Source organism: Amblyraja radiata, chromosome 25, assembly GCF_010909765.2.
Source record: "Amblyraja radiata isolate CabotCenter1 chromosome 25, sAmbRad1.1.pri, whole genome shotgun sequence".
NCBI lineage: Eukaryota > Metazoa > Chordata > Chondrichthyes > Rajiformes > Rajidae > Amblyraja > Amblyraja radiata.
This window is the reverse complement of record NC_045980.1, coordinates 17,501,792-17,528,414: the sequence shown is the minus strand read 5'-3', so window position 1 is coordinate 17,528,414 and position 26,623 is coordinate 17,501,792. Positions and strand designations below refer to the sequence as shown.

Here is a 26,623-nt window from a genome sequence, read left to right as displayed (position 1 = left end):
GTTCACCAGGATAATCCCCGGGATGGCAGGACTGACGTAAGATGAAATAATGGGTCGACTGGGCTTGTATTCACTGGAATTTAGAAGGATGAGAGGTGATCTTATAGAAACATATAAAATTCGTAAAGGATTGGTCAGGGTAGATGCAGAAAAAATGTTCCCAATGTTGGGAGAGTCCAGAACCCGAGGTCACAGTTTAAGAATATGGGGTAGGCCATTTAGGACTGAGATGAGGGAACTATCGCTAAACTATTTCTCATCAGTTTATTTTCTGATTTCCTGATTTCCATTTCTGGACATTACTACATTTGAGCATTTGTTTGGTTTGACCATCTGGCTGCGGATAATGTCGACGTTATAAAAGTTTCATATGTCCTGATTTGAAAGTGTAACTTACATACATTTCCTCTAAAACTCAGTGGATCAGGCAGCATCTTTGAAGAGCATAGATAGTTGACTTTTAGGGTCTGGACCCTTCTGAAGGGTCTGAAGAAGATTGAGTCTGAAGAAGGGTCCAGATCTAAACTATCACCTATCCATGTTCTTGAGGGATGCTGCCTGACCCACTGAGTCACTCCAGCACTTTGTGTCCAATATTATATAACAAATTGTCCATTTCTTTTCAATATGATCTGAAAGGGAACTGAATATTTACAAAAGTGGAAGGGCAGGAGAATGGGGTTGAGATGGAAAGATAGATCAGCCATGATTGAATGGCGGAGTAGACTTGATGATCCAAATGGTCTAATTCTGGTCTTATGAGATGAATTTATGAACATAAAAAATAAAAGATATATTGAAAGGCTATGATGTAGACAGGATGGAATTAGAATTGTGAAGCCTGGGCTAGACAGAGTACAATTATCAGCCAGACTAGTTGGGCCGAATGGCCAACATTCAATATATCCCTGGTTCTTTGCAGACACAAGCATAAACATCTTAAAGGCTAAAGATATCTGTTCGTTTTCGCATATTGAAATATCACACACAAGTAATTTGTGATAATTGTATGACAATGAAGATCTTAATTTTGAATATTGAATATTTTGAATATCATGAATATTGCTTGCCAGACAAATTCTACAATTCTCCATATGCTACCCACCCCAAAGGCGCACCAACACGGGCAATATTTATATGTGCAACATTGTAAATATCAGTTAATTAAATACGGAAGTCCCCACTACAAACCTATAATGCAGAGTTGAACATCTTTAAGGATCTGGGTCAGGGACGTAGCTTATTATCGTCCAACTGGGTATCAAAATTTAATATTATGAAGCACCAGGAGCAATAGGGTAAGAATAGGTAAGCTCAAGGAGTATAGATTTGGTAACGTAGAAATGCTGTTCTTGAAACCGTGATGAAAATTAATCAATAATATGTTTAACTGCTCTCAGCTCATGATGGTATTTGCACAGGTCAACAGCTCTTTCTGGGCAGGATGATTACAGTTGTCGTTAGTAGGGTCTAAGTTACGTGCACATATATCCTCTGTCAGAAACATGATGTGGATTTTATTGAGGAGAAATTTGTCATTGTGTTAGATGGCTCAAAGCACATAACATTGATGGAATTCACAATTTCTTTTCATATTCTTTGTCCACAAAGAGCTCCAAAATAAAGAGTAAAGAAATAATTACCTTGCACATGCATCGAGGATTGCCGTCCGGGTCTGTGAGAGTTCCACCATAATAAACAGGAAGTTGTTCTGAATCAATATTTTGTAATAGCACCTCTTTCCAATTACCTGCAAATCAATAGTAAAGTAAGCGGAGACTGAGAAAGGGCATTTGTAACAGACCTGTACAGATAGAGTCATACAGTCCGCAAACAGGCCTTTCGGCCCATCTTGACCATGTCCCATCTATGCTAGTCCCACGCCTATGTCCCTCTAAACCTTTCCTATCCATGTACCTGTCCAAATGTTTTTAAAATGTCGTTATGGTACCTGCCTCAGCTACATTTTCTGGCAGCTCGCTCCATCTACCCACCACCCTCTAGTGATATAGCAACAACAAGTTTTCTTTTAAATTAGTTATATCATGTTGCTACCAGCAGATATGGGTCCACGTAACCTAGAGCCTGCCTAATGATAACCAATCATTTTGCTCAGGAAGAGCTGTCCATGTGTGCAAATACCATCATTAGCTGATGTAATTAAAATGTAAATGTTTCAAAATGAAAAGAATGAATGTTAATGCTGCCTAAATGTAAAAGTACATTTTATATGTCCTGATGGGCAAGGCCCCCCCAATGGATTGTGAGTATTTTGTAACCCAAGATTGGTATCAACTTGGATTTACACTCTGTACAATATCACACAAAAACGATGTGAGGTTGGCTCTTTGGCAGAGAACGTGTGTGCTGAGCTGACATCCCTGTGGGGTCCACCACGTAACTTTGTCCAACACCTGTTCAGATGGTGCTCCAGATGAATATCATCCCAATAGAAGAGGACTAGGCCCAATAACACACATTTACTGTTGTGCTATGCAGCGCATAAATCCTCAAGTCACACAAGCTGGAATTTTATCTATTATTTTTATAGATATTACATGTATTCTTCATGCTTACAGAACCTTCAAAGTTTGGTTAGCCTTATCCCTGTACTGTTGGTATTTGATTGCTTAATTAACAACCTTCCATTGTCTCCATGCAACTGTCTACTGCAAGTGCATTGCAGGAGGATAATGTGACCCTGCGGTCACCAAATAGACAAAAACCTTATTGAAGCTGGGACATACAGTAGGAGTAGTGAGGCAGCTGCTCTACAGACTGTGCCACTGTGCCATCTCAGTCTTTGCTCATCTCATCCAAGCACATGGAGTATATTGCATTGCCAGTCTTTGTGCCTCTTAGATGGTGGAAAAGCTTTGGGGAGTTACTCATTTCAAACAAGCTCAGGATTGTTCTGCCAGCCACAGTACTTATGTGTCCTGCCCTGTTAATTAGCCAGCGCTGTTAATCACCTCCACTTCCCACTCCCCATGGTTGTATGATGGAAGATGTAACAATGAGTTGCAACAAAACAGATGGAGGAATAGGATTGTGCTACGTGTTGGCATAGTCTCAATGGGCAGAATGGCATCCTATGTTGGTGAGAAAATTGTAAATATGGAATAATGAATACGAATGGCATAGGTAGGCAGTTAAATTCTCTCCCATGTTAAAAGATGATCATCACCTCCACATTACACCTGGTCAGTACCTTCCTTAACAACCACAATTGCAGTTGGTGATGCTTCTTGAATGACATCTCCACAGTTTCCAGCATTACTTATGCCTTCACAGTACAAAGGAAAAGCTTAATGTGTACAGTTTGCAATAGCCAGCATAGAAGAAGCTTACCACCTAAAACTTGAATTTTCTTCCGAGTGTTTTCACTAAGAAAATGCTTTATAAGGTTGTAGGCCACAGGGAAAACTTTTGGCGCTGTAAAGAATACGAAAATGTAAGTAACCAAAGGACTGAAAACTGAAAATTAATTTAGAATTCAAAGTAACACAACATTTTTCTCCTGAATGTAATGATGCTCACTGGCAACTACAGTTCGACACTATGCATGAGAGGTCACCCGTTAGACGAGACATTGAGTTTCTCCAGCATTTTTGTCTACCTTCGATTTTTCCAGCATCTGCAGTTCTTTCTTAAACATTATTTTTAAGGGATCTTAAAGAGACTAAAAGTCTCTCCAGCACAATCACATACTTACAATAGGGTGACACAAACACTACAAGCAAAGTTTTATAAAGTTCCATAAAACATCCTAACTTTCATATATAATGACCTGATTGTAAAGACTAGCATGTATATGCCTTCTTCATCATCCTAACTACCTGTGTTGTCATCTTCAAGAAACAATGGACTTGAACCCCAAGCTCCATCTACATTCCTTAATGACCTACCATTTACTGTATACATCCTACCCCTGTCGGATTTCCCAAATACAACACCTTGCACTTGTCAGGATTAAATTCTATCCAATGTTATGCCCAACTTTTCATTTGATCCACATCTTGCCATGATGCCACTCATGGGGGGAATTGCTAGGCTAAGCGTCTGTTTTAAGCAGTCTGAAAAGTAAGACAGGTTAGCACCCATGGAATCCAAGGAAAATTGGATTCAAATTTTGCTTGGTTATTGGAAGCAGAAACTAAAGGTGCGTAGGTGTATCCAGTAATCTACCACTGATTCTTAATGTTTGTCATATAAATTAACAATTTGAATATGAATTTAGGAAGTATGATCAGTAAACTTGCAGGTGGCATGAAAATTGGTGATGTGGTTAATCAGAAGGAGGACATTGTTAAGCTACATTGATAGGCAATATTTATGATTAGTAAGTTTGACAGAATAGTACTAGATGGAATTTAATGCTGATAAATGTGGGTTGATGCACTTTGGAAGGACTAATTTGGATAAGATAGACACAGTGAATGATATGACTGAGGAACAGATGGACCTCGATGGACAAGTTCACGGTTCCCGGAAGGTGGCAGCAGAGGGAGATAAAATGGTGAAGGTGCCACATTGGATACTTGATTTCATTAGCCAGTGCAGGAAGATTGCAGTACAACTCTGTAAAATATTGATTAAGCCACAGCTGGAGCAATGTGTACAGTTAGGGTCAGACCACCATGGGAAGAACTTGATTGCATCTGGAGAGGGTAGAGCTATGATTTATGAAGATAGTGCCTAGGATGGAGCATTTCCCTTACAAGGAGAGACTTTATAAACTTGGGAGTTGAGGCTCTGGGGGACGGAAATGAGGTATACAAAATTATAAGGGGAATATGTAAATAGCAGAAAACTTTCCCCATAACTAAAACTGGAAGGCACTGGCCTAAAGTAAAGATTCATAGCATCATACGGCATGGAAACAAGCCCTTCAACCTAACATGTCCATGCCGACCAAGGTGCCCCATCTACTCCAGTCCCAGCTGCCCGCATTTGGCCCATATCCCTCTAAGCCTTTCCTATCCATGTACCTGTCCACATGTCCTTTAAATGTTATAGTGCCTGCCTCAACTACTTCTTCTGGCAGCTTACTCAATTGGCAAATGGAACTAGTATAGATGGGTACTTAATATTGGGAATGGACATAGTGGACTGTAGGGACTGCTTTCTCTATAATTCTATGGGAGGCAATTAAACTAATAAATAGTTTAATTTTGTATCCTTTATAAATCCCTGATGTTCTTAGATTTTAGAACACTGAAATGATATGCTGTTCTGTATAAAACAAGAACAGAATAATAATTAATTTAGCCATGAATAAATATATATGATATAATAAATGTATTGTCCTTTTCACATCCTCAAGACATCCCACCATGCATCAGTCAGATACCGTTTAATCTATGCAGGTATATTTCATAAACAGCAAGTGAGATAAATGATCAAAAAACCTAGTCAGCAAAGATATTGTAATACTCCTGTGAGACATTTACATGATCCATCTAAGCCTCCTCCTGAAATCCCCATTTAACACAGAGGCTAATGGTGGGGTTAATCATTCAAATTAACACTGCATGGACTGGATAAAACCATTTTGGCTGTGATGGCAATTAGTACTTTCTTGGTCACTATTCTTGATATTATCCTTTAATCCTCGATTATATTATTAACTGAATTTGCCACCTGTTCTGGTGGAATCTTCTCATCTCTTAACCTAATAATTTAATCACCAGCCTAGCCAACTGTTCCTGCAGGGAGCAACTCATCTGCCTCTATCACTCGCAAGACATAATTCAAGACAAAGTAGCTCCATGATTGCCAGTGCATTCATTTTCCTACACATTCCCTTCACAAAGCACGGCTGCAGTATATAACATTTGCAAAATGTAGGAGTTGATTAAGTCTTCTTTGACAGCAATTCTCAAACTCTCAATCTCTATCTCCCTTGAAAGATAAAGGCATGGGGTATATAGAAATGCTGCCACCTACAAGTTATCCCCTTAGTTGCAAACTATTTTGACTTTGTGTTTGAGAAAGAAATGCAGATGCTGGAAAAATCGAAGGTAGACAAAAAGCTGGAGAAACTCAACGGGTGAGGCAACATCTATGGAGCGAAGGAATAGACGACGTTTCGGGTCGAGACCCTTCTTCAGACTGATGTTGGGGGGCGGGAAGAAGAAAGGAAGAGGCGGAGTCAGTAGACTGTGGGAGAGCTGGGAAGGAGAGGGGAAGGAGGGGTAAAGCAAGCTCTACCTGACATTGGAGAAGTCAATGTTCATACTGCTGGGGTGTAAACTACCCAAGCAAAATATAAGGTGCTGCTCCTCCAATTTGCAGTGGGACTCACTCTGGCCATGGAGGGGGCCCAGGACAGAAAGTTCGGATTCGGAATGGGAGGGGAGTTGGTACTGAGCCACCGGGAGATCAGGTTGGTTAAATGCGAATTGAGCGGAGGTGTTGGGCGAAGTGATTGGCAAGCCGGCGCTTGGTCTCACCGATGTAGAGCAGTTGACACCTAGAACAGCGGTTGGAGGAGGTGCAGGTGAACCTCACCTGGAAAAACTGCTTGGGTCCTTGGATGGAGTCGTTGGGGAAGGTAAAGCGACAAGCGGTTGCAAGGGAAAGTACCAGGGGAGGGGGTGGTTCGGGTGGGAAGAGACAAATTGACCAAGGAGTTACAGAGGGAGCGGTCTCTGCGGAAAGCCGAAAGGGAAGGAGGTGGGAAGATGTGGCCAGTGGTGGGATCCCGTTGGAGGTTTGGTCAGCTTTGATCAGCACTATACTGAAGTATTAATATTATGCTCCTGAAACCTTTCATTCCTCAAGTTCTTCATAGGCCACTTCTGCAAAAGAAGGCTTCCAATGCATACACTCTTAATGAAATGGGCGTCACTAAGTTGTTTCCCATCTATTATTGGGAACCTGAATGGCAGGTTATTTAATTGGTAACTCTGGTTTAGTTTAGTTTAAAGATACAGCATGGGAACAGGCTCTTCGGCCCACTAAGTCCATACTGACCAATGATCACCTGTTCACACTCGTTCTATATTATCCTACTTTTACATCCACTCCTTAAATATTAGGGACAATTTATAGAGACCAACTAGGCTACAAACCCCCACTTTATTGGGATGTGGGAAAAAATCTATCATTGTTTTTCCCTTCGAGCACCAACTCCCACTCCATCCCACCAGATGACTCCAGCCTGAACTCAACACTGCACTGAAGTCAACCTATTCTTAACTGGTAACGCAGACCTCTACCTGCCTACAATCATCACCATTGATTGTTGGCTGCCATCCCTCCTCTCAACACTCTCCCCAACTCCACCACAAACTATGGCTTCATTATCAAACAAATTCCTTCTTGTCTTCCAAATAAGCACATAATGGAAAGGCTTTATCTCAAGTAAGGAAGATTCAGTAGTGTCCGGTGTCTTTTGTTGCAAGTGCTATAGGTATTACAAATCAAAACCTATAATCAAATGGTCATTGTCTCACTAAGCAGCAACCATTTAATGACTCTTTGCAGACACATGGGAAATCTTAGGCATTCTTTTTTTTGGAACACCCAAATAATTTTACTTGCGTGTACACAGAGCATAAATAGATTTTAAAAAGAGTCAGAGAATTTCCAAGCATTCTCCACATATTTGGCAACCTGTTAAAAACAAAGAGTGCCTTACCTTTGATAACAAACAATGTCTTTAAACCCTCAGGGTAATTATCCTCAAACATAGTAAGTACCTGGTTAAATAAAAACAATTATGTTGATCCATTAGCTTCAGTGGATGTTTACATGGTTAGAAGACTTGTCTGTTTACCATTACCTCATATTTTACAAATGACACAAAGCTGGGTGGCAGTGTGAGCTGCGAGGAGGATGCAATGAGGCTGCAGAATGACTTGGATAGGTTGGGTGAATGCATGGCAGATGCAGTACAATGTGGATAAATGTGAGGTTATCCACTTTGGTGGCAAGAATAGGAAGGCAAATTATCATCTGAATGTGTAAGAAAGAACTGCAACTTTAAATCAAAGGTAGACACAAAATGCTGGAGTATCTCAGCGGGACAGGCAGCATCTCTGGAGCGAGGGAATGAGCGACTGAAGAAGCGCCTCGACCCGAAACGTCACCATTCCTTCTCTCCAGAGATGCTGAGTTACTCCAGCATTTTGTGTCTACCTTATTATCTGAATGGTCAGATTAGGAAAAGGGGAGGTGCAACGAGACTTGGGTGTGCTTGTACATCAGTCACTGAAAGTAAGTATGCAGGTACAGCAAGCAGTGAAGAAAGCTAATGGCATGTTGGCCTTCATTGCGAGAGGATTTGAGTTTAGGAGCAAGGAGGTGCTGCAACTGCCCTACTGCAGTTGTACATGGCCCTGGTGAGACCGCACCTGGATATTGTGTGCAATTTTAGTCTCCTAATTTGAGGAAGGACATTATTGCTATTGAGGGAGTGCAGCGTAGGTTCACCAGGTTAATTCCCGGGATGGCGGGAGTGACATATGATGAAAGAATGGGTCGACTGGGCTTCACTGGAATTTAGAAGGATGAGAGGATATCTTATAGAAACATATAAAATTTGTAAAGGATTGGACAGGCTAGATGCTGGAAAAATGTTCCTGATGTTGGGGGAGTCCAGAACCAGGGGTCACAGTTTAAGAATAAGGGGTAGGCCATTTAGGACGGAGATAAGGAAAAACATTTTCACCCAGAGAGTTGTGAATCTGTGGAATTCTCTGCCACAGAAGGCAGTGGAGGCCTATTCGCTGGATGTTTTCAAGAGAGATTTAGCTCTTAGGGCTAAAGGAATCGAGGGATATGGGGAAAAATCAGGAACGGGGTACTGGTTTTAGACGATCAGCCATGATCATATTGAATGGCAGTGCTGACTCAAAGAGCCTATTGGCCTACTCCTGCACCTATTTTTCTATGTTTCTAAATGCAAGTAGAACAACTATAACATGGTAATTATATTCTGAAACTACATTTTGGAATATTGCATCATAAAAACAACTTTGTCAGTGGGGGAAAAACAGATTAGGGGTCGGAGAGTTTCAGACTCACAATAACAAAGTAATTTTTCCTGCAGGCTTTTCAAAAATAAATCTTATAACTATATTACTCTTATATCTTTATAACTATAAGTGTACTCTGTTATTGCAAGCTTAGAATTTTATATCGAAGTCTCGTGATGAGACTACGTGAAGAACCCGCCAGCCCGCATGCGCATCAATACGTCGTGGCATGGCGCGAGATATACGAATGCATTCGGAAATGCTCCGTCAGGTAAGGTGATTTTGCTTTGCAGGAACGGTGCAGCGGGCCCAGAGATGCTGACAGGCTAGACCTGTACAGTAACCATCGTCAAAGCTCCGAAGGGAGCAGGTGGCCCGGCCTGGTCTCGGAGTAACTGGCAGGTGCGACCTGCACAGTAATCCACCAAGGCTCCGATATGGAGCAGCCTGCCACACCAGAATCAGAGACGCTCGCAGGCGGGACCTGCACAGCAACCTCCGTTTAAAGCTCCGAAAGGGAGCAGTTTGGAAGTGTGGGGCCGAAGAGACTGCACGCTGTTGGAGAGACGCTGGCAGGTAAGGTCTGCATTTAAACCTCTGTGGAAGCTCCGAAATGGAGCCAGGCTCGGAGACACTGGCAGCATAGGCTAGCTCTGAAAACGAGCAGGTTTTTGGACCCGGGCTCGGGGATGCTGGCAGGATGGCCTGCACAGCAACCTCTTAAAGCTCCAAAATGGAGCAGCTTGTCGACCCCAGCTCAGGGAAGACCAACTCAAAGAGTTCAAGTTCCGGAGAGTTTGTTGTCATGTGTCCCAGATGGGACAGTAAAGTTCTTGGACTGGCTGTTCAAAAGGACCATGTTGGCCAGGGAGGCACTGCTTCAACATCAGAGATTGAGGTTATCAGGATGCTCACAAGAGTGAGGATAACTGAGTGAGTGCACTGCACTGATACAGGCAGTTAGATTCAGATATTTGAGGATATCTCCGGCACAGAGGCGGGGAGTTTGAGGATTCCCTCTACACATGCAAAATACTTTCAGCTCACGGCTAAAATAGAGCTGCCAGCACTCTGGGGATAGGCAAAGCAGTAAAGGCCGAACTGGCAAGAATTATTTATACATAAATAAGAAGCTCCGAAAGGGAGCAGTTTGGCGACCCTAGTTTGGGGAAGGCCAAGGCCAATAGGGCAAAATATGTCCAAAGGACAATACTGGGCAGGAAGGTACCGCCTCATCATCCATTAAGGATATCCTCTGTCAGCTCTCAAAACGGAAAAAACTGATTGAAAGGTGGGTCGAAGGGAATGTGCTCCGCACACTGGCGACCGATAGAGGTAGTTCCAGCCAGATGTCTGTGGCAGCAATACCTGGTTCAGGGTTGCATTATGATATCTACCGCTCAGAGGAGTGGTGTTTTGAGGAGTATTACATGGTAGACTCTGACTGTGGGGAAATCAACAGCAAACTTAAATTACCTCAATAAGTGGATGATATACTTCAACTCAAGTCTAAAGACCTTCTACCGCTCGTCCATTGAGAGCCTGCTGACATACTGCATTACAGCATGGTACGGCAGCTGCACCATGGCAGACAGGGAGAGGCTTCAGAGGGTAGTTAGGGCAGCACAGAAGATCATTGGCTGCCCTCTCCCCTCCCTGATGGACATTTACACCTCCCGCTGCCTCAGCAGGGCGAAGAACATCATCAAGGACAGCTCCCATCCTGCATTTGGCCTGTTCGACCTGCTGCCCTCAGGGAGGCGCTACAGATGCATCAGAACAAGGACAAACAGACTCAAGTTGCTTTCCAAAAGCCATAACCTCCCTGAACTCACACATGTACTGACTTCACAGCCTAACCCCCGGACTTCCATCTATCCACCTACTGTAATTTGTACTGTAACTGTAATTTTTTTTAAATATGTGCAATAACCCATACTGTATATAGGAATCCTATTTATTCACTCTATTCATCCATTGTCTTTTTATAGATATGTATATAGTGCCGCAGAACTGTGCACCTTATCCCCCCCCCCTTTGTTTTATTTTTGTTTTTTGCACTAATTACATGTCAGCACTGAGTAGGAGCTGCTTTTAATCTCATTGTACATGTGTATAGTGACAATAAAATGGCATTCTATTCTTTTCTAAAAAGGAGCTGCTGTCATTTGTGACTAATTTGTCATCCCCTCGGGGATAGGAGAACCGTTAGAGGAAGAACTGGCAAGTAGCATTGGTTACTTGACTTCTCATCAGCTGAATGAGAAGAACATGCAGGACACTGCTGGAAAGTATGCTGGTCCTGATAACTGCCAGACATTGGAGGTTCCGAAGGCTAATGCCACAATTTGGGGCAATCTGAATGGGAAAACAAAGTTAAAAGACTTAAAACCCCAGTGAGTTTGGTGATTTCTCACAAGAGGGATCTCAGCCTTTGCCAGCTGTCTGATTTGAAGTAGACACCTTAGCACTTCTGTGTAATGCACAGTTTGAGCTCAATTCTGTTACAAAAGATTTGTGAAAGGCAAGTAATGTGCGGTTTGCAAGTATCTCTTTGGAGAAGATTTGGTCAAGCAAGTAAAATTCAAGTCTGCGGTGGGTGTGGTAAGACACTCTTTGTGGGTAAGACTCCCAGTTACCGCCGTGCATATAATCACTACCAAGCTAGCGGCACATACCGCTACACTGAGGCTGCTTGGAGCATCAGGCCTACACAATTAAAACCAAGCCAGAGGTTTTTTTATGAGCAGGTTCACAGTGCTCACCATGGAGGCAGCGCACTCCACATACTCAGTATCATTCCCCAGCAGGCCACGATGCCAGAGCCAAAGGGACAGAGCAAAATCTAGGGTCAATTGACTCTATTGATCAACCGCCCAAGGCCATTTTGGTGGTGTCACAGTCTCAGTGGTTGCTGGATCTTGGTGGCTGGTGGTGATAATCACCTCTTGCCTAGTATTTTATAGGCAGCCTTGGTGGTTTTATAGCAAGCACTTTCTTACAAACTGCCTAGATCACACCTACAGCCACCGTCTGTCTCGTCATGGACAGCAAAGCGACCAAGAGGTGGGGGCTGTTGAGGTATGCAAATATGTTTCCATCGGTCACATGAGATGTGCTGACGATATTCAAATCGGAGGTAGATTAAGACTGTTCAAAAACAGGTGGGGACAGATAACCTCTGATCCTTTCGGCTTACTAATCACATATGGTTATAAGATTGAGTTTCTAGCTGATCAGTTTCCTCCGCGGCAAGTAAAGCCAAGACTCTCGTACATACGGTCTAAAGAGGAAACTATGGCTATTCAAGTTGAAATAGAGAAACTACACAAATAGGGTTTGATTGAGCAGTCTGCCCATCAACAAGAGGGGTATATTTCTAATATCTTCTCAAGGTTAAAGAATAGTGGAGGATAACGAATCTTTCTAGAATTTAGCTAGTCTGAACATGTGCTTGGAATATACCCAATTTTAGATGGATATTTTTCACTCAGCGAAATAGCTGATTACAGAGGATTGCTTTATGGCCTCAATCGATCTCGAAAATGCATACTATTCAGTACCAATGCATGAGAGCCACAAGATATCTGTAGGTTATCTGGCAAGGCCAGTTGTGGAAATTTTAGGCTCTACCTAGGGGGTTGAGTTCAGCCCTAGGCTATTTACAAAGATTCTAAAGCCCTACTCAGATCTAAAGGGCATATTATCGTGGGGTTTTAGATGACATGCTCATTGTAGGGAAGAGATCATGTGTCACAGAGTTAGCTGTTTCAGCAACAAAGGCACTCCTAGAATATCTAAGGTTGTTATTCATCCAGGAAAGTCCATACTGGAGCCGACAAAATCTATTACATATTTAGGTTTTGTCATAAACTCTGCAGATATGTCTGTGACCCTACCCACAGATAAGAAACAGAATATTGTCGAGGCATGCACAGGGTATAAATATTGGAAGATGCCTCCAAAGATAATTCATGAAGAGGCAACATGAATTATAGTAGCGCCAAATTGGCCTATTCAACCATTGTAAATAGATCTGCTGAAAGAAGCTCCTATATTTGCTCACAGACACGAGCAGTGGTTCGTTCAACCTAACACTCGTGCATTTATCACTGCATGGTTGTATGGAAAAGGTTTGTGAAGAGACACATATGTGAGCTACTTTTAAACAGAAGTAGCAGAGGTTTGGGGGAAAATAAAACAATGCAAAAAGTTTTGTGAGGATGCACAACTGAACTACTTTAAGGCAGAAGTAGCTGATGTTTGGAATATCTTTCAGTTTTGTTTTTTGAGAAGCGTCTAAGTTATAGCGCTATTAACACTGTTCGCAGTGCTTTATCATTGTACATAGTGCTTGGGCTCGGGCAACAAACTATTGGCACTCATCCATTGGTGTCAAAGTTCATGAAAGGTGTCTTTAATATGACCCTTCCAAGGCCTAGATATAATGATGTGTGGAATGTGAAAGTAGTTTTAAGTCTGCTTCACAACCTGGCATCAGCTGCATCGCTGACATTGGAACAGCTCATTTAAAATTAGTGATGTTTATGGCATTTATTTCGGTGCAAAGAGCTCAGTCTTTGCACAAACTCCGTCCGGATGACTCCGTCTGCTGTGACTGACAAGAAAGTGGTATTTATGCAGATGATCTAATAAAGCACAGCAGGCCAGGCGCGGTGGGGTACGTTATATCTGGCAGCACATGCACCGGATCGGAGATTGTGTGTTGTTATTTATGTGAAGAAGTACATTGAGGTTACTAAAAACCTTCGAGATGAGGAAAAAGCTTTCTTCATAAGTTATAAAAAGCCACACAAGAGAGTGTCGGTGCAGACTATTTCTAGATGGATAAAGTGTACGCTGTTGAAAGCGGGAGTGAATACTGATATTTTCAAGTCTCACTCTACCAGGGCTGCAGCTACAACGGCAGCAAATAGAATGGAGGTTCCTCGTGATCACATTCTTGCAACAGCAGGATGGTCAAATGAACACATGTTTCAGAAGTTTTATAATAAACCGATTAACAGATCTGGACAATTCGCAGATAGAATTTTATCTGTGTAGTGTGTTCACATACAGATTGGTTTACTGCATGAAACCACAGAGCTTCGAAGGCTTCACGTAGTCTCATCACGAGACTTCGATATAAAATAGAAAGATTAAACGAGAACTTACCGTTTGAAGTTTGATCTTTATTTTATGAGAAGTTGGAGTGAGAGACTACGTGCCCTCCACTCCCAACCCTGAATCGCATAAAGATCATTCGGTAAGTCAAGGGTTATTAATCTTTCTATAGTTTAATTTGGTGCAAGTGGTCTGTGGTTTCATACAGTTGCTTTGAAGATTGACGCGCATGCGGGCTGGTGGGTTCTTCACGTAGTCTCTCACTCCAACTTCTCATAAAATAAAGATCAAACTTCAAACGGTAAGTTCTCGTTTAATCTCTCTATTCTAAAGGCTATATATTACATTGTTTAATAGAGTATCACTACATGAGTGTCAATGAAAGTGTTTGCTTGTCAATTTCTAAAGGCCTTCATAAGTGAAACTAATAGCTGCATTCTTGGGAGCCAATTGTGTCTTATTACTGCAGGGAGATTACATGGAAACTGTTATTTTTTCCAAGACTGTCTTTTTTCCAATACAGCTTTTTTTCTGCTTATCAATTTCCAAAGTAACGTTTAAGTGGTTCTCCAGTCCCCAATCAAAATCACGTTATAACCAATTCAGTCCGCGTAATATAAATAACATTATCAAATTCATTGATCGCACAATATCCAATTCACATTATGGAAATGTGTGGGAAGGAATTGCAGATTTGGTTTATACCGAAGATAGACACAAAATGCTGGAGTAACTCAGCGGTTCAGGCATCATCTCTGGACAAAAAGAATAGGTGACAATTTGTCAGAATCAGGTCGCTTCTGAAGAAGTGTTCTGACCTGGAACAGAACCTATTCTTTTTCTCCAGTGATGCAGTCTGACCCGATGAATTACTCCAGCATTTTGAGTCTATTGACATTATAGCAAAATACATTATAGAACTACCTGTACCTAAAATTTCCCTGTAAATAATTATTTTTTCTAGCAGGAATTATACTCCCTGACGTTTTCTATGTATGGCAATACACAGCAAAGAACTGGGCTATCAAACAACCTACATATACATAATCTAAGTGCATACTGATGGCCACCATATGACACAATGATTTACCTAGTATAATCAAGTTCAAACAGAGTACACAAAATATATCAAGCATTAATAATACTATTGTAATCTGATTTCCATAATCAGGTGACAAATTATATGTAAATCAATACAAAACTGCTTCTGGACACGTCACTCTTTAATACAGTAACTTTTATATAACTAGCTACCCAGAACCTTTCATTAGTATCCTGTAAACATAATCCCATTCTATTCTTTTGTGTAGAGATTTTGCAAATCCTGAATTATAAGCTGCCTTACCTCTCCATAAAGTTCAACCGCTGGCTTCCATAAATGCTTCATTCCTAGATTCTCACAGTCATAGATCATTGTGATTGCTTCAATCTGTTTCCCATGCTGCAAAATCCAATCACAGAATCAATATTAAGATGACAAGCCAATATATCAATCCCATATTTTTTTTATTATCCCAAACAAGAAGTTGAATAAATTTGATGGTAGACACAAAATGCTGGAGTAACTCAGCGGGACAGGCAACATCTCTGGAGTGAAGGAATGGTGATGTTTCGGGTCGAGACCCTTCTTCAGACTAATTTTATTCAGAGTTGAATAAACTCACTTTTTTTGGTGTTTAAGAGTTAAAAATAAATTTAATTAATGACTTGCTTTTGTCATGAGAAGATTCAACATCAACACTTAGCTCAAGATATTATTTCTAGTATAATTAGTAATATCTATTACTAAACCATAAGACATAGGTGCAGATTTTGAGCATTTTGCCCATCGAGTCTACTCCACCATTCAATCATGGCTGATCTACTTTTTTCTCTCAACTCCATTCTTTACTTTTATAAATACTTTTCTTTATCATACTTTAAAAACAAAATAAACACCAAAGCAATGCAACAAAAGAGAGATGAAAGCCCATGCACTGTCAAGAGGGATACAAAAGATGTGTAGAAGGAGCTGCAGATGCTGATTTATACCAAAGATAGATACAAAATGCTGAAGTAACTAAGCGAGTCGGGCAGCATCTCTGCAGAAAAGGAATAGGTGACGTTTCGGGTCAAAAATTGTTTCGGGGTTTGGGTCACAAAAGACATGGGCTCAGCAATTAGTTAAAGATTTCATGAATGATCATAGCAGGAGATGGACAATTTTTTCACTTTGATAGAACTCATTAATTGCTGTAGAAAAGTTTCGCTCCCAAACACAATGGTCTTCTATGATAAGCATATCATCTTTATAGGACTTTGCTTAGGCTGTGCTTGGAGTATAGCACGTAGTTCTGGTCACCCCATTACAGGCATGCTTTAGAGACTTTGGAGAGGGTGCAAAAGAGGGTTGCCAGAATGCTGCTTGGATTCGAAGGTATTAACTATAAGGAGATGTTGGACAGACCTGGATTGTTTTCATTGGAACGCCGGAGGTTGAAAGGTGACCTAATAGAAGTATATAAAATTAAGAGAGGCGTAGACAGGGTAGCCAGAATTTATTTCCCAGGGTGGAAAAATTAAAGACTACAGGGGTTAGCTTTAAGGTGAGAGGGGAAAAGTTTAATGGAGATGTGCAGGACAAGTTTTTTTTACAGAGAGTGGTGGGTGCCTGGAACACGCTGCCAGGTGACGAGTGGAGGCAGATACGATAGTGGCATTTAAGAGACTTTTAGATCAACACATGGATATGCAGGGAATGGAGGGATGTGCTGGCAGATGAGATTTGTTTATTTAGGCACCATGTTCAGCATGGCATTGTAGGCCAAAGGGCCTGTTCATGTGCTCTACGTTCTATGACCAATTAAGTAATAGTTCATTCACAAAATAATAACTGAAACCTGAAAATATATTGCTTTAAAACATGTAATTTCACTATGAAACCTATAGTTACATTTGACAGAACTAAAGATGACAACACCTACAATGCATAAGTGTTTGCCTCAGTTATTCGATGTAAAATTCTAATCAATGTTAAAGCTGATGTATGAGAAGTAAGTGATTCCTACCAACAGGTGCAAGTACTCCAGATTTTCCTCACCTTTAATATGATATTTTGCCCTGTTTTAAACTCCTTCATGAGAAGAAGAAACTATCTACCAAATCAAATGGTATACATTTAAATCCTCCATTGCTTAATCTACAATACTGAAAGGATTATGCCAGGCTCTGTACTTAACAATGATAATTTGCCATTGTACTACGTTCCTTAAAAAGTAAAATGCTACTTTTATTGGAATATTTTAAAACAAGTGACAAATTTAAATGAAATATCTGTAATGTTAATTCAGCACACCATCTTGTGGAGCTCTATAATTCGAACTTTATACTCTAAAAGTTCCAAAACCAATTATTTGAAATTCTGGACTTGTTTGTCCAGATGTCTCCCATGTTCAAATTCTGCCCAACTTACCTTTTTAGATTGTTTAATACACTCTTCCCGTAGCAGTTCACAGTCTCGGATTTTGGTTTTCAAAAAGTCCTGTTTAGAAGCCGAATACATCAAGCCTTTTGGATCCAAAGGGCCGATCACGTCATACCATATAGGGCTGCCATCTTTGTCATAGCCACACATTCCTCCAGCAAAGTATCGAGTCATCACCTGACAACAACAAAAACCACCGTCAACATTCTTCTCAATCATTTCATCAATTTCCCCTCACTTTCACTATTTTTTTCAACCTGTCTTACAATCTCTCAGAATGGAGTAGTTTAACCTCATGAACCATTACATTGATAAGTAGGTCTACAGAAACTTCCACAGTTAATGTCATCTCAACTTCAGTAATTGTTTTAAAAAAAAGAGGATAACATTCTTTCCTTGTGAATGAACTTATTGTTGACATTCTCCAAAAGTGTGTTAAGCTAAAAATCCTTCAATAAGATTACAAAAGCATGTATAAATTAGGAAGCCCTTTCAAACATCTAGCTAATTTTTCCATGAAGCGTTTCTCCCATATTGAACCTCTCGAATTTTTCATTTTCACTGTCCTGGTAAATTATGACAAAGTCAGTAATTTTCAGATACTGGTTCGTATCCAGATACTCTTGTTCAAAGGTCATAATAAAGATTTTATTATCATTGTTTTCAAACACACTTATAACCATATAACCATATAACCATATAACAATTACAGCATGGAAACAGGCCATCTCGGCCCTACAAGTCCGTGCCGAACAATTATTTTCCCTTAGCCCCACCTGCCTGCACTCATACCATAACCCTCCATTCCCTTCTCATCCATATGCCTATCCAATTTATTTTTAAATGATACCAACGAACCTGCCTCCACCACTTCCACTGGAAGCTCATTCCACACCGCTACCACTCTGAGTAAAGAAGTTCCCCCTCATGTTACCCCTAAACTTCTGTCCCTTAATTCTGAAGTCATGTCCTCTTGTTTGAATCTTCCCTATTCTCAAAGGGAAAAGCTTGTCCACATCAACTCTGTCTATCCCTCTCATCATTTTAAAGACCTCTATCAAGTCCCCCCTTAACCTTCTGCACTCCAGAGAATAAAGACCTAACTTATTCAACCTTTCTCTGTAACTTAGTTGTTGAAACCCAGGCAACATTCTAGTAAATCTCCTCTGTACTCTCTCTATTTTGTTGACATCCTTCCTATAATTGGGCGACCAAAATTGTACACCATACTCCAGATTTGGTCTCACCAATGCCTTGTACAATTTTAACATTACATCCCAGCTTCTATACTCAATGCTCTGATTTATAAAGACTAGCATATCAAAAGCTTTCTTTACCACCCTGTCTATATGAGATTCCACCTTCAAGGAACTATGCACGGTTATTCCCAGATCCCTCTGTTCAACTGCATTCTTCAATTCCCTACCATTTACCATGTACGTCCTATTTTGATTTGTCCTGCCAAGGTGTAGCACCTCACATTTATCAGCATTAAACTCCATCTGCCATATTTCAGCCCATTCTTCCAAATGGCCTAAATCACTCTGTAGACTTTGGAAATCCTCTTAATTATCCACAACACCCCCTATCTTGGTATCATCTGCATACTTACTAATCCAATTTACCACACCTTCATCCAGATCATTGATGTACATGACAAACAACAAAGGACCCAACACAGATCCCTGAGGCACCCCACTAGTCACCTGCCTCCAACCCGACAAACAGCCATCCACCATTACCCTCTGGTGTCTCCCATTCAGCCACTGTTGAATCCATCTTGCTACTCCTGCATTTATACCCAACTTATGTTCTTCTTACTTACTTCCTCACAAAATTAAAAAGTTAATGCCACTGAACATCCCTCAAAATTAATTGTATTCTATTTCATTGCAAGACTGTATTCACTTTTCTGCAAAGTATAGTCAGATATTTGGTGATAACCTTTCCCTAAAAAAAATTATATTATCTAATCAGAGGTAAATTATGTCATTTATATAACCACAGTTCGAGGTTCACAAATCTGTTTAATCAGCTTTGAGTCAGTTCGAAAGTTCCATCTCCTTTCATGCACAATACGACTGTCTTACCTCAGGAGGTTCCCAGATGGTAGTGAGTGTATCAACTTTCATCTGTTTTCTGAATTCTACATGCTAAAAATAAACATGAAAAATAAACATTACATTCAATGCAGCTTCACGTTAACCGGTTGAATACAACTATCAATTCACGTAAAATTATGTAATTGAGACAGAAACTTAATGAGCACAATACAGCTTACTTTAGTAATGCCCTTGACAATAAAACAGGGTGTAGACAACACCAGAGTATTGGTTTATTTATAAAGTGTTTATTGCTAAACACTTTAACCCTCGCTACCATTCCCACACTGACCTTTCTGTCGTGGGCCTTCTCCATTGTTCAAGTGAGGACCAGCGCAAATTGGAGGAACAGCACCTCATATTTTGCTTGGACAGCTTATGCCCCAGCAGTATGAATATTGACTTCTCTAACTTCAAGTAACCCTCGCTTTCCTTCTCTCTCCATCCCTCCCCCTTCCCAGTTCTCTGACCTGTCCGACTGTTCTTGATTATATTTCAGCTCTGTTTGCTTTGTTATTACCTTCTCCTAGCTAACAATGATCTAGCTAGGAGATAGATTTTCCTTGATCCACCCCCTCTAATGTCTCGTTCTCACACCTTACACTTTATCTCTGTATCTCCCCCTCCCCTCACTCTCAGTCTGAAGAAGGATCTCGACCCGAAATGTCACCCATTCCTTCTCTCCAGAGATGCCACCCATTCCTGCTCTCCGGCCTCTGCCTGTCCCGCTGAGTTACTCCAAGCATTCCGTGTCTTTCTTCAATTTAAACCAGCATCTGCAGTTCCTTCCTACACCAAGCCATGAGTATTACGTGGGAAGTAAAATTCATACTCTGCAAATGGCAGGTAAAAACCATTTTCAACAAAAAACTAACTGCCTTCTCTTGATGGACACAAAGTGCTGGAATAACTCAGTGGCATTTCAGGTTGGGATCTTTCTTCAGACCTGAAGAAGGGTCCCGACTCAAGACGTCACCTATCCATGTTCTGCAGGGATTCTCCCTGACCCACTGAGTTACTTCAGCACTTTGTGTCCTTTTGTGTAAACCAGCATCTGCAGTTCTTTGTTTCTGCACCTCTTGATGTTCATCACGATAACTATTAGTATCAGTATCACACAAATACTTCAACTACAGGAGCAGTTCACAGTCTGGATCCATCACATGTAGTGACTCTCATCTTGACTGGTGTGAGTCATTCCACAAACTACAAGGTATAACGCAGGACCATTATGTAATATGCTCAATTTTCCTGGTATTTTCTCCAAAAGCTCAATACTTGCAGACATGACAAGGAAGCTTGCTTAATTGGGACCCCCCTTACTATCCCAACCATTCCTTCACCATCAGTGCACATGACTGCAAGACAACCTACTAGACAAACAACCTAGATCTAGACAAAGATCTCGTGTCTTTGTCATCAGCAAATTAGCAAAATTTACCTTTGTCATAAAGTCAATGAGTTGCACAGCACAGAAACAGGTTCTTCAGTCTATCATGTCCATGCCAACCTTTTTACCTATCTCCACCAATCTCATTTGCCCACATAATATCTGTAGGTTCTACTCCCTGTCTATTCAAGGACCTGTCTAAATGTCACTTAAACATTGTGATTGTATCTGAATTCACCACCTCCTCCGGCTGCCTATTCCAGACATCAACCATTCTCTGGTTGTAAAATTAATTTCCCCTCAAATCGCCTTTAAAACTCCTTCCTCTCACCTTAAGCTTGGGCCAAAATCATTAGCCTGCTGTTTAAGTAATTTAAGGACAAGATTTGTATCCTATCATTATATGTGCAAAGTATGAGTACTGACAGTGGATTAAGTCATAAATAGTAAAATTATCCACAGTTGCATCTTTCCCATTGGGGATCTACTAGCTAATACATTTGCAGACCTGCGCTCTGTCTGTGTTTTAGTTGGTTAAATGATCCACTGAATGTTATGATAAATTCAAGAGCCATGCTGATACTATTAAGTCGGGGATATGTCATCACATTTAACGACTACGCAACAGTTTTGATTTCAATTCAATTCAATGAACTTTATTTATCCGTTAGGAACTTCATTTGTGCAGAACATCAGTGCGTGTACAATTCACATACCCAGCAACACAACACAATATACCACACACATCACATACCAGCAGTCCAACAGTGGTTAAAACTTGCAAAGCACAATACATGAAGAATAGGCAATAAAAACATTAAAAGAATGTTAAAAATGTATATATAAATAAATGAATAAATAAATAGATCAACTATTCATGAGTCTAATGGATGCAGGCACAAAACTCGACATGGCTCTCTTAGTCCTGAATGTGAGTGACCTGTATCTCTGGCCTGAGGGTAGAAGACTGTATTGGCTGTGCAATGAGTGAGTGGTGTCTGAGGCTATTTGTGTTCCTTTTAGTTTAGTCCTTCTATTGTAAATACTGATCAGTGGTTCCTGCTCCAGTCCGATTATTTTACTGCTCATTGATATGATTTTGTTTAGTGGGTTGCGATGGATGTTGGATAGTGACCTAAACCAGGCTGACATATTGACAGTTATTACTGATTCAATGAAACATCTGTAAAAAGCTGTCAGGGCTGACTGGTGAACCTGAAGTCTGCGGAGTTTCCTCAGGAAAAAGAGGCGCTGCTGACACTTAGAAAACATAGTTTTACTGTTTAGTTGGAAGGTGAGTTTATGATCAATTATTGTCCCAAGGTGTCTGTCTGTATGACGCGACCCTTTCTATTGGCTGGTTGTTGATTAACAGAGTGGGGGTGATGGAAGTCAACAACTTTGTTTTGGAGGTATTGAGAACAAGGCAGTTCCACCTACACCACTCTGCTAAAATATCCATCTCAGACTGGAACGGTCCCTGTGAGTTGGTGTTGTCCATGATCACAGTGTCATCAGAGTATTTATTGTATGTTATACCTGGATGTTATACCTTAGTGCTCCTGCAGTCGTTTGTGTATAGTGTCTACAGAACCGGTGAGATTACAGAGCCTTGTGGGGGTCCTGTGGAGACTGTCTTGGATGAACTGAGGTGAACATTGACTCAGACCCTCTGGTGTCTATCTGTCAAGAATGAGAGGATCCGGAGGATCAGGTGCGGGTTGACCCATCTGGAGCAGTTTTCGTCCCATCAGGTGAGGTTGCAAGGTGTTAAAGGCGCTAGAGAAGTCCACAAAGACCAGTCTAATTAATGATTTGGGCTTCTCAAGATGGGTATAGGCGCCATGCAGCAGCGTTAGTACAGCGCCATCCACACCCCTGTGCCATTTGTATGCAAACTGAAAAGAGTCAGCATGCATACTGACCTCCTCCTGAAGCTGGGAAAGAATAAGCCTTTCAAAGCCTTTCTTGACCAGAGATGTTAATGCCACAGGCCGGTAGTCATTGTCACAGGTGGGATTGCTCTTTTTGGCTACAGGACAGATGGTCGTGGATTTCCAGAGTGACGGTTGAAGAGATGACAGAAAACACCAGCCAGCTGGCTGCAGCAGGCCTTCAACAACTGGCCACAAATCTGGTCAGGTCCTGGTGCTTTGTTCGGTTTCATCCGCCTCAGCATGAGTTCAACCTCCCCCTGTTGCAGCTCCAGGTTTACTTGGGTAGGTACCATTGGAGTGAGCTCAGCTATTAGCTGCTCCCTCTCCTGTGAGTAGTCAGACTGGCCAAACCTGTAGTAGAATTGATTAAGGCTCTTTGCCATGTTGACCGAGTCATCTGACCAGGTCTTTGATGTTGCCGAGTTATTGTTGGGGGGGCCAGCCAGTGTTTTGACGCCTCGCCAGGCGTTCCTGGCTTTACCTTCCCGAAACAGTTTCTTAACTCTATCCTTGTACCCTCTCTTTGCTTTTATTTATTTGTTTGGTCTATTTTGAATGAGTTTGGACTCAATTCTGTTTCCTGAGTTGAATGTAATTTTCTTTTAATTCAGAGTTAATTTCAGAGCTTTTGTAATCCAGGGCTTATTGTTAGAGAATACCTTTACAGTTTTTGTGTGGACAATCATTTCCTCGCAAAAGGTGATATAGTGAGTAACCACATCAGTGGCTTCCTCAAGACTGTTCCCTTGGGTTAACACCTCCCAGTCTGTACAGATAAAGCAGCTCTGTAGAGTCTCAACCACATTATCATCCCACTTTTTCACCAGCTTCTTAGCCACGCCCTCTCCCTGCAGTTTTGTGCGGTAGGCAGGGATCAGATGAACAACATTGTGGTCTGCAGTACTAAGAGGTGGTTTTTTGAATGCTTTATATGCGTTCTTTACATTCCCATAACAGAGGTCGATTGTTCTCTCACCCCTGGTGGCGCATGTAACATACGGTTGGTAAGTTGGGAGTGTCTTATTTAGCCTGCAGCCATTAAAATCCCCTAGAATGAGAACGGGGGAATCTGGAGATGCACATTCAATCTGATGGACAGACGCAGCTATGGCCTCTGACGCGCGTGTGACGTTGCCAGAGAGGGGGATGTAAACAAGTACTAGAGCCAGTTGACCAAACTCCCGGGGGAGATACTTGGGTCTGAATGACACAGCAAGCAGCTCTTGATCAGGTGTACAGCAGGAGTCTATGACATCAGCAGTTCTGCTCCAGTCCTTATTAAAATACACACAGCCCACCCCCGTGTCTCTTCAGGCTACTCAGTGTCCCATTCCAATCTGAGCGGAGTACCAACTCCGTCCAGAGAGAGCTCTGAGTCCGCGATCGTGTTATCCAGCCAGGTTTCCGTGAGGCAGATCAAACTGGCCTCCTTGTACGCCCATGAAATGTTTGCCTGTAGTTCATCCAGTTTATTGTATAAGGAGTGAACATTGGCGAGCATGATAGAGGGGAGCGGCAGATATTTCTGGGTGCCGGCGAGTCCCTTCAGCCTCTGCCTCACCCTCTCTCCTTCCCCGCTTCCTCTTCGGAGCTTTTCGCCGGTGATCGCAGCCATTCCATGATGTATAGCGTTGTCTCAGTATCAATTCTCCACAGTTGTCCACGTTTGGTGCTGGGTAATCCATATTCCGCAGAAGCAGCAGGTCGTCCCAGTTATACCACAGAATTTCGCTACCATGTCACCCAGATACTGCCATTTGCACTTCGACTGTCCAGAGCAGCAGCAACTGCAGCACGCACTTCCTCATCTTGAAAAGTGTACTTTACAAGCTTTGATCTCACTATGATGATACGTCCAAACAGGACAAACATTAATAAGAACCGTGGTAACACTCATTCAACCACATGCAGTCAGAAACTTAAACAACTAGACAAACTTAAACGCACGGGAAGACGCTCACCACCTGTCGCCATTACAATACCATCTTTCCTTCCAATTGTTCACATCAACTTCTGAAAGACTAAAATATCCAGTCTATTTTTAATTAACTTGCATTAACTGACAATGCTCAAATTCATTGCCCATCCTAATTTCACGAGAAGGTCAGCCATATTGTTGAACAGCTCCGGTCTGAATGTTGAGGGAACTCCTCAGTGCAGTTGGGGAAGTAAGGTAGGGTTCAGGATTTTACTAAAGAATCGTGGTCTATTTTGAATTCAGGATGGCACGTGGCTTTAAGGGGAACACGCACAGTGGTAGAGTAAGGAAAATGGAAAGTAACCACATTAACTATTAAATTACAAGAATAATAGGCAGTGGATAAGGCATTGGGAACAGAAAATTGTTGACTCAAACCTGTATCAAGGTTTTCACCGTTTAGCAATCTCCCTACTGGTTGGGTCCAAAATTACCTCACATTTGCTTACAATTAAATGAACTTGCCACATTTTTACCAATTTTGTGTATCGATTCATATCTACAATTATTTAAAAACAATATTTGCCCATTCCTCCCATCATATCCAGGAAATGAATTGGGAGAGAAAACTAAATAAAAAGGAGGGAAAACTGGCTCCAGAAAATTTCTATTGAATAGAAAGGAGAAACATCAGCAGTACATATTTTAAGTTTTTCTTACCTTGCGAACCATATGCTCTGCTTTCTGAAGATTGAAACCTCTGGCTGTAAATACAAGAAGTTTGCAGTCACTTAATTTTGTTCTCAGATTAGAACATAATCCTTTCTCAAAATGCAAATGTTAAGCTTTAGTTTAGTGTCATAAAGTCATAGAGCTATACAGCATGGAGACAGGCCCTGCGGCCCAACTCATATATGCCGACCTATTGCTTAACCCAGCTAGACCTACTTGTTTTGTCTGGCTCGCATTCATCCAAACCTTTCTGTCTGAAAAGCAACCCTCTACCACCATCCTCTGTCTCCTATCTTCAAGCCAATTTTGTCTCCCTTTGGCTGACTCGCCCTGGATCCAGTATACAAACCTTCCAGACCAGCCTCCCATGCAGTAGCTTGTCCATGTCCACAATGTCTGTCACACTGCCCTCTTCAATTATTTTGGTCACTCTTCAAAAACCTCTTAGCAAATTGATGAAACATGTTTACTCATGCACAAAGCCATGCTGATTATTCCTAATCTAACCTTGCCTTTCCAAATGCACACAGATACTGTGTTTTAGAATAATTTCCAATAAATATCCACTACTGGTGTGCAAGTCCTATGCTTTTCCTTACTGCCTTTCTTCAGTAGAGGCACAACATTAGCCACTCTCCAGTCTTCAGGCACCTCACCCTGGGATGCAGACCATCAGGCCCTGGGGATTTATCAGCCTTCAAACCCATCAGTCTACCCAACACCATTTCTTGACTAATGTGAATTTCCTTCAATTCCTCCGTCATCCTAGGTCGTCTGTCCCCTAGTACATCCGGTAGATTGTTTGTGTGTTCCTTAGTGAAGACAGAACCAAAGTACTTGTTCAACTCGTCTGCCATTTCCTTGTTCCCCCTAATAAATTCACCTGTTTCTGTCTTCAAGGGACCCACATTTGGCTTAACTATGTTTTTTCTCTTCACATACCTAAAGAAGCTTTTACTATCCTCCTTTATAT

The 26,623-nt window shown here is 41.4% G+C and overlaps 1 protein-coding gene across 3 annotated transcripts in view; it reads right to left on the bottom strand.

Annotated features, from left to right (window-relative positions):
* sec14l2 (SEC14 like lipid binding 2) overlaps positions 1-26,623 on the bottom strand; it is a 53,800-nt gene that overhangs the window by 11,142 nt on the left and 16,035 nt on the right. For all 3 annotated transcript variants that reach the window (XM_033043326.1, XM_033043324.1, XM_033043325.1), the window contains 7 exons: positions 25,639-25,682; positions 19,662-19,724; positions 17,560-17,748; positions 15,454-15,549; positions 7,646-7,706; positions 3,352-3,435; positions 1,644-1,750 (listed from right to left, as the gene is read on the bottom strand). In XM_033043326.1, the coding sequence (XP_032899217.1) occupies positions 1,644-1,750; positions 3,352-3,435; positions 7,646-7,706; positions 15,454-15,549; positions 17,560-17,748; positions 19,662-19,724; positions 25,639-25,650 (612 nt within the window). In that variant the 5' untranslated portion in view covers positions 25,651-25,682. The remainder of the gene's footprint in view (positions 1-1,643; positions 1,751-3,351; positions 3,436-7,645; positions 7,707-15,453; positions 15,550-17,559; positions 17,749-19,661; positions 19,725-25,638; positions 25,683-26,623) is intronic.